The sequence below is a fragment of the Chinchilla lanigera genome, unplaced genomic scaffold (genome assembly GCF_000276665.1).
Source record: "Chinchilla lanigera isolate Chin_1 unplaced genomic scaffold, ChiLan1.0 scaffold00038, whole genome shotgun sequence".
NCBI classification, from domain to species: Eukaryota; Metazoa; Chordata; class Mammalia; order Rodentia; family Chinchillidae; genus Chinchilla; species Chinchilla lanigera.
Window position 1 is genome coordinate 17,920,044 of NW_004955439.1, and position 12,487 is coordinate 17,932,530.

A 12,487-nucleotide genomic window follows, 5' to 3' on the forward strand; every position below is an offset into this window, starting at 1 on the left:
CTCCCTTTTTTTTAAAATTACTGAAATGAGAGCAAAATATGAGTATAGTATAGGTAAATCATGTTGAAATTCTAGATTGTCAGGTTAAATTTTACGCAGTGTTAAAAGCATTAATAAAAAGATGTGCATGTGTACTGATACTTATGCATGAATTGGGGGGGGAAATAAACGGTATTGTCTAGAGGATTAAGCACATATACACTTTTTTCCAGTTGGTTTATTGCACTTTGTGTACAGTCATTTGCAGTTCTCTGCTTACATGTGACCTGGGAACACCTATTCCAATTTCTACTTATATACATACACAATTTCTACAAATTCTAAATGTATTATATATACCACTATAATAAACCACAAAAGCTTTATTTGGTAATCAAAATTTCTCAATAATAGCACTTTTTAAAAGATACGTTAATTTTACCCTGGAGCTGAGATCTTCCCACAGTGTGGTGTCTTAAGAAAGGACAGCAAATAAGCAATGTGGAGTCAATATTGTGTATTGCTGCACCTATCTTTCAATTCTACTGATCATGAATTAATGCCTTCTCCTCTCCCAAACCCTGGCAATTAGCGCAGCAGAAAACAGAGAAAGGATAGTAATGTGTTTAGGTTAACCAGTTTGATTCAGCATTGAGTACCAATTGTGCATATAATTGTGTTAAGGCTCTTCAAAACAATTTAGACAATTTAGTAATTCTATACTGAAGTAACCACAGATAACATTACATGTACCACGAGACTATTTCTAAAATAGTATTGCCCATTAAATGAGTTAAGCTATTTTTACCATTTTAAATAAAGATTAAAGGATTTATGACAATATAGGAAACTACATGCTTTACTATTCCAGTCTAAGATGTTTTGACAGTAATTGTTGCTAAGTAATGGATTATAATTTGGCAACATGTTTCATTCTACCAAAAACCACTGGTGGGGAACACAGTGACAAACACTATTATCAAGGAACATAGACAGATACTTTTTTCCAAACAAGCAAAACCAAACCAGCCAACCAACAAAACCCTTAAAATCCTCAAATCCGGAAAAATGTCACATGTGAATGCCAAAGTGCTGGACTTAACTGAAATGACTCAATTAGGCAAAAAGCAATTTCATTTAAACCTACCTGTTGCTTTTGTTGCACCAAGAAATTCAATCCTTCATTTATGTAGTACTTGGCCTTAACCAAATACCTATCTGTGTGTGGACACATCACCTTTGTTTTATGGACAGGGTGTTTCCCACCCCTTTAGGTAGACTCTTATCACACATTGAGTTAATGTACCAGGGTGTATGTGAACATTTACCTTCATGCTGTGTTCTACCTGACATTTTGCCTAAAGGAAAAATTAAAAACAAAACAGAAAAATAACCAAGTACATTAATTTCACTAACTTTTGACTAAAAGCTCAATTATCAATCACTTTATCAAATAATAGTATCAAACAATAAACTGACTCCAAAATTTTACCATTCCAGGAATTTGGTGGTTTCACATTTAATACTATTGCAACCTGTATAAAAGTAAGATCTATAATGTTATTTTCACCTTTGAAGACTGTTTTGTACAACATTTCCAACATAAAAGGTGACAATTTAACGTAATTATACATAAAGTACCCTTCACTGAAAATGAGATGAGACTGCATTCATAGGCTTTAGAAAACAGTAAACTGCATAGAAATTTTTCATCAATTTAAGTGACATGGTACCATGACAATTTGTATATTAGCAGCTTGACAGACATCTTTAAATTTGCAGACTACTACACAAACTTGTTATGCCAAAAGGAATTGTTACAGATAGCATATCAAAGACTGGTCTACCTAACAATAATGCACTGCCTGTTCCTCCTATCAGGGAAATGACTACATTTGTTTACATGGTTCAAATGACCATCAATGGTGATTAAATGAGTTACTGCTATTCTATGAATTTCATAAATGCACATACATATATGAAATATGAAAATACTTTGATGGTTTCATTGGTTAGGAGCATATTAGTAGTTACAACTTTACTACATATAACTCCTTTCAGCCCAAAACTTCAGAACTCTAAATAAATAAAATTTACAAAAATAAACAGTTATTTACAAATGTAAAATTCATCCTGAGAACTCTTTTCATATGCAGAACTGTTGCACAGAAAAGGCAATGACCAGTTTGTGACACAAAAAACATACACCAAGAGTTAAACCAGTGAAGTCATAACTAGAGGTTCATTTGCAGCCAAGAAAAGCATGAGGATATTTAAGAAATCTTAAACCGATTTACATGCAAGAAATTAATCACATATAAATCCTTCAAACCCCAGTGTTCTTTCCTCTTGAACTTCCTTTTTCAATGTTATAGTCTTATAACATCGTTTCATCAATGTGTGGGAAGAGGGTGGAGAGAGAAAAAAACACCTGAGAAAAACTCCATGATGTGCTGGAGGCTAAATGAGGAAAGAGGTGGGGGACTGCATTGTGGTCACGCATCACTTACTTTAAAATGTCATGAAAAACACCCAATCTGCCTCTGGCCTTACCTATGTTCAGTTCTTCTAGCAGGAGCAGCTGGCTAAACAAGGTGAACACTTTGCAAAGGGAAAATGTTAAGACAAAAACCTAACAGGTAAAATGTCACCCGATTTTGGCTTTATAATGGGACCATAAAATCACCTACTTATAGAAATTAAACCAAATGGCTCAACAACGAATCAAACTGGTTTCTCAGAGTATATCATCACAATGAATCTCTTTACTCTATATGCTGTAAGCAGACAGTGATTATTTTAGAGAAGGAAAAATAAAGTGTGCAATTAGTAAGGCAGATGCTGAAAGGCAAGTGACATAACTAAGAGAAGAATGCCTCAAACAAATGCTTTGTTCCCATGTCTACTGGCACCTATCCCCCAGGTAAAAGACTAGAATAATCAAAGCCATTTTAACAGTAGTGTGCAGAATTGTCAGCTGACAAACAACATAAAAAACAAGTCACACTATGTTATCTGTGGTCATGTTCTTCAGGGTTAGTCCAGTAACTCAAGACTTTACATTCTTTTGTCTTTATTTGTTTATTTTAATTAAACACGTAAAGGTTAATGAACAGACATAGTCCAGAGTTAGTAGGTTGGTATTATAACATTTATTAAAATAATGCTACGGGTTAATAGAAACAGCAAAGAACCAAAGAATTAAAATGCAAGCTATGTAAAATCCCAACTAAAACCCAGAAGTGTCTAATGTATTCATTCATTAGCTAACTAAAAGCCCAAAAAAGACAAGACACCCATTATAATAAAGTACTGCAAAACAATTGGCAATTTTCAGTTATCAAAATTGTGGATTTTGCATTTTGTATCCTTTTCTCAATCAAGAAAAAAATTCTTTTTGAATGTTATATAACATACATATAAAACAAGATAGAAAAATACATTATAAACTTGTAACAATGGCTGTAAATACATTATCTTACATGTTTCTCATAGGCAATAGGTTGGTTATGGTACATACATAGCATGAAACTACTAAGGTAATAAAGAATAGACAAAAAAATACATGTCAGCTGTACGATAACATACAAGCGACACTCCCATCTACCCACACTAAAAAATTACATAATACTGTCAGAAAAAAAGTCTTAAAAACTACATACTTTAATAAGAAATAAATTCAATAAAGAATGATAATACTGAGAACCAAGGCATTCAGAGATTTCAAAAGTCATGCTTCTTTTTTTCAGTTGATCCAAAAAATTGTCAACTAAGTTTTCAAAAGTTTGTTCTGAGCCAACATTACTTATAAATGTCACACATTTATTATTTCATACATTTACTTTCTCCCCCATAAAAGACCTTTGATAAACATCTAAAATGTCCAGGTATGACACAGTTGAGATGAAACTGGATCAAATACTGGTATTGTTTTTAACTATCACCTCAAGTGTTTTGAGTGTCGCAAATTTATTCAACCAACCAAACACAATAAAAATCAAAATGGCACAGCATATATTGTAAATAAATCAAAAACAACTGTATGTGTAACAGAAAGACAAAGCAGTGGCACATTAAACCAAAACTATATGAGTATAAAAGAATGACTGTCTATTGCATAGTAAATAAACTGAAAACGGTTCCAAGTGAGACAAGATAATGGAGAGGTCACCGTGAAGGTGCAGACTGAGCTTCCTGCTGACCTTGACTGTGAAGCTGGGAAGGTGTGGGAGATAGAGCGAGTTGATGAGCTGGAAGTCCACTGCCACTTGAGATTTGCCACGTCTGGTACTGAACAGCTAATGATTATTTCCTCAAGTGTTTAGATGTAGGTTTTGCACACAAGTTGTTCCAACTATAAAACTGAACTTCGTGAGAAATTGGAAGCTTAACCTGAAATGTAGTTGAGTGTTTACATACACAATGATGCTAGTTTTTCACCTTCTTTTAAAGTTAAAAAAGGGGACAACAAAAAAGGTATGTATGGAAGGAGGAGCAGTTACTAAAGCCAGCAGAGAGATGGACTATACAGTTATCTGGTATGATATAAAGAAGTCTGATTAAATGTGGGTTATTACAAAATATTGTTTCCAGAATGAAAATCACAAAGATTTATTTTGTGAAAAAATCTGCTAGGTATACTATTATCTCCAATTAAGAAAACATCCAATGCATCCCCCTTCTCCAAATAGAATAATTTTGTCTGTAATTTTTGATCTGATGTTCAGATCATTCATAATTTCTATATCAGAATCCTTTGGGCTAATGCTGAAGACTGCAATAACCCAAAGTACTCAATTATGATTTTTAAAAGAATGATGTTTTAAAACTAACTAGTCAGACATTAGAAAAGTTATCAAACTTTTTCACAGTATCAGATTTGGCAAATTTACATCAAAATAATGTGGCACAAATCATAAAATTAAAACCATCAACTCATTTGTCTCCCCTCCTGTCTTCATTCACATACTGGGCGACTGAGGAACATGCATTCACTTTTATTCCAAGGGAGGAGCTGATCTTACAAGACACTTGACTAAATGACCATGAAGGAAAATAAGGCACTTTCTTTTCTTTAGACTTATTCCAATACTTAAAAAATAAAAAAGAAAGACAAAAAGGCTCTTTTGGTCTTTTGTTTCTTGACAACCACCAGAAAAAATCATTTAATGAAATAAAGGGTTTCTTTGTTCTTTTTCTTTTTTATAACACTTGAAAGTATAAAATGCTACATTTCCAAAAATATATATATTTTTTCTGCACCAGCACCCTTGTATAGTAAAAGTATCTACTTTTTGTTCATTTGTTTCAATGCACTACACTTTATCTACAATTTCATTACATGTATACAGCAAATAGGCAAGCATGGCTTTTACATCCTTAATGATTTTTTTTTTCTATACAGGGAGGTTTAAAAAAAATATTTGAACAGTTTGCCCAGTAATGTGACACATAATGCATGTACCTTGTTCTCATATATTTTTTAAGGAGGTGTAAAATAAAGTTTCAGTAATTTTTACTCAGATATTCATCTTTTTAAAAATAGTGTTGCAGTTTTGTTCTTTGCATTACTTTTCAAAACTCCTTGTTAAGTTCCTCTCTCATGGCACAGTTTTCTTCTAATAATTCAAATTTTGGCAGGCAATATAAAAAAGGCTGCAACTTTTGCCCTTTGAGGGCACTGTAGTGACTAAACAGCATATCAAATTTTGAATACTTTTTGAAATCACTTCACCAATGACATCCCTGACCAAAGGTTCATGCATGATGCATCATCACACAGTACATTCAGAGAGCTTTGACTTCGCTATGAGAAGAAAAAGATTCCTAGAAGTCTCTCACAGTAACTGCCTCTGTTATCAAGTAGTTAAGGGCCATGTCTCCCTTCTTAAGAGAGGCCTTCTTACCGTTCGCTTAGGGTGGGATACTGAGAGATGATCAGTGCTGTGGGATGAGTTGGGCCTTATTGCTTTACTACTATTCAGTGCAGGTGCTAGAACCACTTTCACCCAGATGGGAAAAAAAAAAAAGCTGAGTTGGAGAACAATTTCTTTGTCTTTTGTTTGGTTAGATGGTAAGACGAACGGACAAGTGCCTCAGCTCGCTGCACTGACGACAGGCAAGCAAAGGCGATTACCAGTTAACTGATCAGCAGGCAGGCATGGTCAGGTCATCATTGGGTGAAGAGTTCAGAGGTCAGAAGGTCATAGGTTAGTTGCCGGTGGCGGCTGGGTGGTTAGAAACAAAAAACAAAACAAAAAAAAGAAAAGAAAAGATAGAGAAGAGATTAGTTTCAGCTAGTGACGGCTTAATGACAACATGAAAAACTAATCACAACTAATAAAAAAAGCATGTTTAATTCTGACAAACTGATTGACACCATCTACAGAATACAATTAAAATCATGACAATTCATATCATGATTTAAACAAATGAAGAAGAGCCCACTCCCACAAAAAAAAAAAAAAAAAAAAAAAACTGGTTAACGGGAAAAAAATAGAAATAAAATACAACTAACAACTAATAGTTAGTAGCAGTCAATGAAGGAAATTGGAAAACAATGAATAGATTTCATATACAGAATTTTGAACAGTCAGTGCAGTTATCAGTATCTGACTGCTATTAAGCATTAGTATCCTCTCAGATGCAAGCATTAAAGCAGCTATTAATGATGGATGTGATTATTAATAACTGATGATTAACAGAAATGGAATCTAAAGAAATTTGAATTTCTACGAACAATTTGGTTTGACATAAACTCTGGGCCAAACAAAGTTTCTTTTGTTCAATAAATGTTTATTGCTTTTTCAATTATTCTATTTACAAACAACATGGAGTTTCTTGGCCTCATGATACAAAGCAATACTGTAGTCTAGCAGTGGAGGCAACATCACAGGAACTGGGAAAGGCCAGGCCTTCTGCACTGGCCAGCTCTCTCCAGTTGAGAATACTATTTTACACATATAGAACACGTATAAAATGTACTTGCATGTAAACACTGTAAAATCCTGCCATTTAAAATTCTATACCTCAAAAGAGCTCTAAGTACATCAAAAAATAGAAGAAATTTCTAATTGATACCAATAAGGCATTTTAAAACTACAAACAGCTTTCTTTATTCAATTTCAAAGCTAATACTCTGCAAATACAATAAAATCTGACATTTCATATACATTCCTGCTTTATATTTTATAGTTTAAAAGAAGCCACCTGTAAATACTATTTTCTTTTGCAAAATAACAAAAAGAACAAAAAACTTTTAAAAATTACAGTAAAACATAAAGTAGTTCTCAAGTGGAAAAGTTATCATTCCCAATGTCCTTGACTTGTTCCTTCCTTAATCAACCTCTGTCACATTCTGCTTCACCAAACTTGGTCCACTTAACAGTAGTATAATTTTTAAGACTCATTCAACAGCTTCATTATTTCTACTATATTCTGAGGTTTGATAGAATTTTCTGTACTGTTGCCATTGTGACTAAGGCAGAGGAGATGTGAATGAAAAGATATTCAGTGCAAAGTTAAGATTCCGTGCCACTTCATAAGTCAAAACCCGGTAGATGTGAAGTTCAGAGTTTAAATGATCTACACGATGGCCTGATTTATTACCTTCACCTGATGAAAAAATGTTTTCTACAGTCTACTACTTAGAATAGTATACAAATACCACAAAAATACTGCATCTTCAATGTGCCCAAATCTTCCCTGAATTTCTTAAAATGAAGTAGAACTTTATTTAAATGAAAAATGCTATTCCAAAAGGAAAGGAGAAAATAAATATTTCACATGAGATAGCCATACTACTTCTTCACAGGTGTTCCAAAATACGGATTAAAGCATTTTTGATATTATACTTCTGATTAAAATTGTTCAAGTCTCTTGTATAAATTATATAAGTAATGGTTTTTGTAAAATCATTACTCATAAAAATTTCTTATTATGCTTCCTTAAGGGTGGAATATATGAACAAAGCCAACTACTATTTATATATACCAGTATACCTAGAATATGTCCTCTGCCAAGTCGCAGCCACCTACAGTACATACAGGCATGTCAACTGTGAAAAACCACTTGTAGTTCATTAAAACTAAAGAGTCAGTTGGCCTTTTATAAGCTTCAAATTCACTTTTGAAATGTTTAGAGGTGTTTTTTTTTAGTAAAGAACTAGGTATTTGTCAACCATGTAGTACTCTAAATGATCACATAGAATTACATGGTTATACGTCCAAGAGCTTTTTCCTTGCATCAAATGAGTGTAATAATAATCTTCTCTTCAAAAGATTTTTAAAGTAAGCAGAAACCTCAAAAATAGAGAAAACAGTAGTATCATAAAATAATTTAAATGAAAGGACTTAAGACATCTCCCTTAGACCCAATGAGTGCCTATGGTGATAGTAACAAGTATATTGTTACTTTAAAAAAAAAAATAGCCATTTCGGTTTGCTGACATTGCACTTTGAATAAAAACAGTGATAGAACTAATCCAAACACATATAACTGCAAAAATGCCATGCATGGAATGTACTGACATTTTCCAAATGCATTAAAATCCTCCTCTAATATTTTCAACTATCTGAAGGTACTGGGGTATTAAGTCAATAATTACAGTGTTAAAATGATGAGAAATCTCCTGACGGGGGTAGATACAGGGAGCGAAAATTTATCAGAAAGAAACTACTTTCATATACTTTTTAGACATCAGAAATATGAATAAATCTTCAAATTATTCATGAGATTATTCATGGGACCCTGTGTCTTTAACCTGAAAGTGACTTTCCCCACACTGCTCTCTCTGGTGCAGGAAGAGAGGTGTCTATGCTGGACACGTGTGCAAGAAGTATATTCACAGATAATCATCAAGCTTAGGACTGATTCTGTTCATAGAATAGTCACTACAAATAATGTATGCAGTAGTTAAAAGTCTTCAAGGCTCTTTAAGTAGATATGATGCTAAATAAATAGTATCAATGTCTTTGAAAAGGCATTTAATTTCTAAATGTTGACAACAGTTGTGTCCAGTATTTATCCAGAGTATCCAAGGAACCATTTCAACCAGATATATCTTTCTTAAATTCATAGAAAATGTACAAATGGAAAGTCTATCACTTTTTCTCTATCAAAATTTAGAGTCTTTGACCAATTTAATTACTAGTTAATAATGTGCCATAAGAGATTTAAAATCCTTTACTATTATGCTGGAGATTCCTGTGGTGAAAAAAACTTAGAAAACAATTCAATGTCAATAAACCGAAAATACCTTCTCTCAAAAGCATGAATAATTTATAAAAGGGTCCAAGGACACAAATTACAAATGTTGAAAAGGAGAAAAAAGAAGACTTATTTTCCAGTCACAGGTTCGTCAAAAAGGATATCCAAAACAGTTGGATCTCATATACCACAGAACTTCAGGAGATAGTATACCTTCAGATAATGTATTTTAGCAGCAAATAACAAAAATCAGAGGGATTCATTTTGGCAAGAAACTATAAGAATAAGAGGGAGCTGATTTTCTGATTAAAACAAATCCACTACATGAAAAATATCTTCACAGTCCTGACTTTGTTGATTTCAGCTAAAAATACTTGACACATACAGCCTCATGTTTATACAGTGGCTCAAATGTTTTTATGATAAAGAAAAAAAAAAAAAAAAAAAAGGAAACTAAATCTTCAATTTTCTCCAAAAGTACACAGGAGGCATAGATTCCTTTACTCCTCTCCTTAAAGCACCATCCATTCAATTCATTTTGCAATACCAACCCAAAATTTTAGAACAATAAAAGGAAAGTTTTAGCCGAAGTTATTACTGAAAAATAGTTAAGGCAACATAAAAAAATTTAATAGCTCCCCAAAACAACTAATTTATGTTTTAGTAGGAATAAATCATAGTACACAATAATAGAAAATTTAATAAGTTAAAATATGAGGGAGAAAAATCAAAACAAAACAAAACAAAACAAAAAACCCAACCATTAAACCTGTCAATCATTACAAATGAGTTCAGAAAAAAAGGAAATAGAGTGTAGGTAAGCAGTTACACTTTCCATCAGGTGTGGTGTTGCACATTTTATGGACACCCAACGTATTTCTTATAAACAAGAACTGCAGAACTAAACTAACCTCGGTCTGCGGTCACAATCCTTTGGTAAGGATGGACACGCATATCGTGCCTTCGAACTTTAGTAGCCACCGCACCTAGTTAAATTGCAATTACCAAGACAAAGTTAGAAAACATACATAAGGGGGGGAAAACATTAACAGCAGGTTTATCAAAATGGATTTCAAATATTCATTTACCACAAAAGTTTGTTTAAGAAACATGTTAAGGCACAGTAGTTTTAAAATTAACTGTAATATGTCACATATATGCATCTATTAATATTGCATTCATTTCAAACATATTGGCCTTAACCTATCTTATCCATTCATTTACAGTCCCCAAGTTACAGTATTTCATGAACTCTATTAGATGCAAACATATTTGAGCTTTACTAGTCACATATTCACTGAAGTGCCTTTCTTCCAGCAGGACTAAATAATGCCATGTTTAATACTGACAATTATTTACTAACCTTAAGACCACTTCCAGAGTTTGTTACTTTAAAAAGGTTTAAAAGCAATTCTTAAAGCCTACAGATTGTGGTTTTAAACTCTGAGTCAATAAGTATGAACTGCAATGAATTAGGTGATTAGTAAAGCAAACAGTATAGTACACTTAGCAGTCAGTACACTACTATACACTCCTTTATAAATTACCATTACTTTGTGATATTACAGACTAAACCAAATTAATAACACGTTTTTACTTTATATCTATGTGCAAAAAGTGCAAGTAAGCCACTGACTGCTAGGCTAAGCTTTTTCCCCGGAGGCTGCTGAGACTAAGCATTTGTTAAATTCAGATCTGATGAGGGTTCAGTTAAGACCGATCTTGAATTCTTAGCCTTTCGTTGGGAAAGCCATACCTAAAGATAAAAGGAAGGGAATTAAAAATTAGTCATCAATGAAGATTTGATGCTAAACCAATCTCCTCACTACCACCAACACACATGTCTGCATCTGTTTTGAAGGGCAATGCTAATTTTAGATAATTTAATGTGAGACTTTACATATAGCATGCATGTTATCTGTGTGCAAATTTATTGTAATTCAGCAATTTTAAGTAATTTCTTCAGTTCTCCAAGGGGTAAATATCATGTTTTAGTGCTTAGGTAAGCAAAGTGAAAAATAATATTCATCATAATAGATATTCTTTTTCATTTAAGACTCATTATTAACCACCTTATGAATGTCAATTAGGTGTTTGTATATTTTGCTCTTAATTTTGCCAGTCTAATAATTAAGATTTCATAATTAAAATTTTCCCCAAACAAAAGACATGATGCTTTACAGTAAGAAATGAATTGCACAGCAGTGCCTCTCACTCTTTATATGCAATAAACTGGTCCATCACCTCGTTTTCATTTTAGATGAGTAATTGTACACAAGTCAAATTCCACATGGCAAAACCAGGGAGATCTTGAAATGAAAGTCATGAATGGCAGCTGGCGGTTAAGAGCCCCAGCCCAGTAGGAAGTCAAGAGTCCTAACTCCTCAGGAACAGATGCTGTGGGTGCAGCAGAGAGGAGTTCTGGGGGGAAGGAGCATGCATGAGCCATAGGACAGAGTATTAATAGAAAGGAAAACTTAAATAAGGTTATAGGTTATATGTTATTTTAAAAATGCTTTGAGAAATGTGCAACAGAAACAAGCCTCTCATCAACAGCTCTGTGGTATAGCTCTGACCTATAATTATACAATGATTTAGACATAAAACATGTACAATAGAATGTATTTGTTCATAAAACAAAAGGCACCTGAGTGCATGCACACACACAGATAACATACAGAGCGCTGTGGTTTTCTTTAATTGAACAATGAATTTTCAAGTTTAAATCTTAAGTCCAGTTCATTAAAGATTTTCAATTTTTATAAATCAATATTAATGCTGGGGGGGAAAAACTGTAAAAGGTCCAAGTCCTAAAAGTCAACAGCATTGCATGCAGCACCAAGGTCATATACAATTCAGGGAAAAAAGTATTCAATTCTGTCTGGTAAAACAAAGGGGTTGCACGGAAACAGTTTGTTCCACATTGACTGGTCGTGTTATAACAGCTGCTGTACTCTAGTCCTTCATCCAGCAAATCAATGGGCTGAAATATCAGGCATGACTGGCATTTCAATCCACTCTATAAAAAAAAGGTATCAGTAATGTCTTTTTCGAGCACACTACTTTCTGTTCATGTAAAACTAAGCGTTTCTAGTATGATCTTAACTTCTGCCTCCAGTGTGACTCTGAAACCAGTAGCTTAGTATTCACTCACTCATGCCACACTGCACTACTGAAGTTAGAGGAGGGCATCTCAAGTTTAATGTCAATTAGAAATTCAAAAGACAAAAACTGAAAATCCCAAAGGATGCAACTAGTAATCTGATCCCGTTTTAAGTGATCACAAACATTTAAAAACACA

The 12,487-nt window shown here is 33.4% G+C and overlaps 1 protein-coding gene across 1 annotated transcript in view; it reads right to left on the reverse strand.

The window, feature by feature from the left end:
• Nucleotides 1-5,161: 5,161 nt before the first annotated feature.
• Nucleotides 5,162-12,487, reverse strand: part of Qki (QKI, KH domain containing, RNA binding) — a 154,523-nt gene continuing 147,197 nt past the window's right edge. The window contains exons 13-14 of the mRNA XM_013517307.1: nt 10,098-10,172; nt 5,162-6,206 (exon numbers count right to left, since the gene is read on the reverse strand). Of these exons, the coding sequence (XP_013372761.1) occupies nt 6,190-6,206; nt 10,098-10,172 (92 nt within the window). The 3' untranslated portion in view covers nt 5,162-6,189. The remainder of the gene's footprint in view (nt 6,207-10,097; nt 10,173-12,487) is intronic.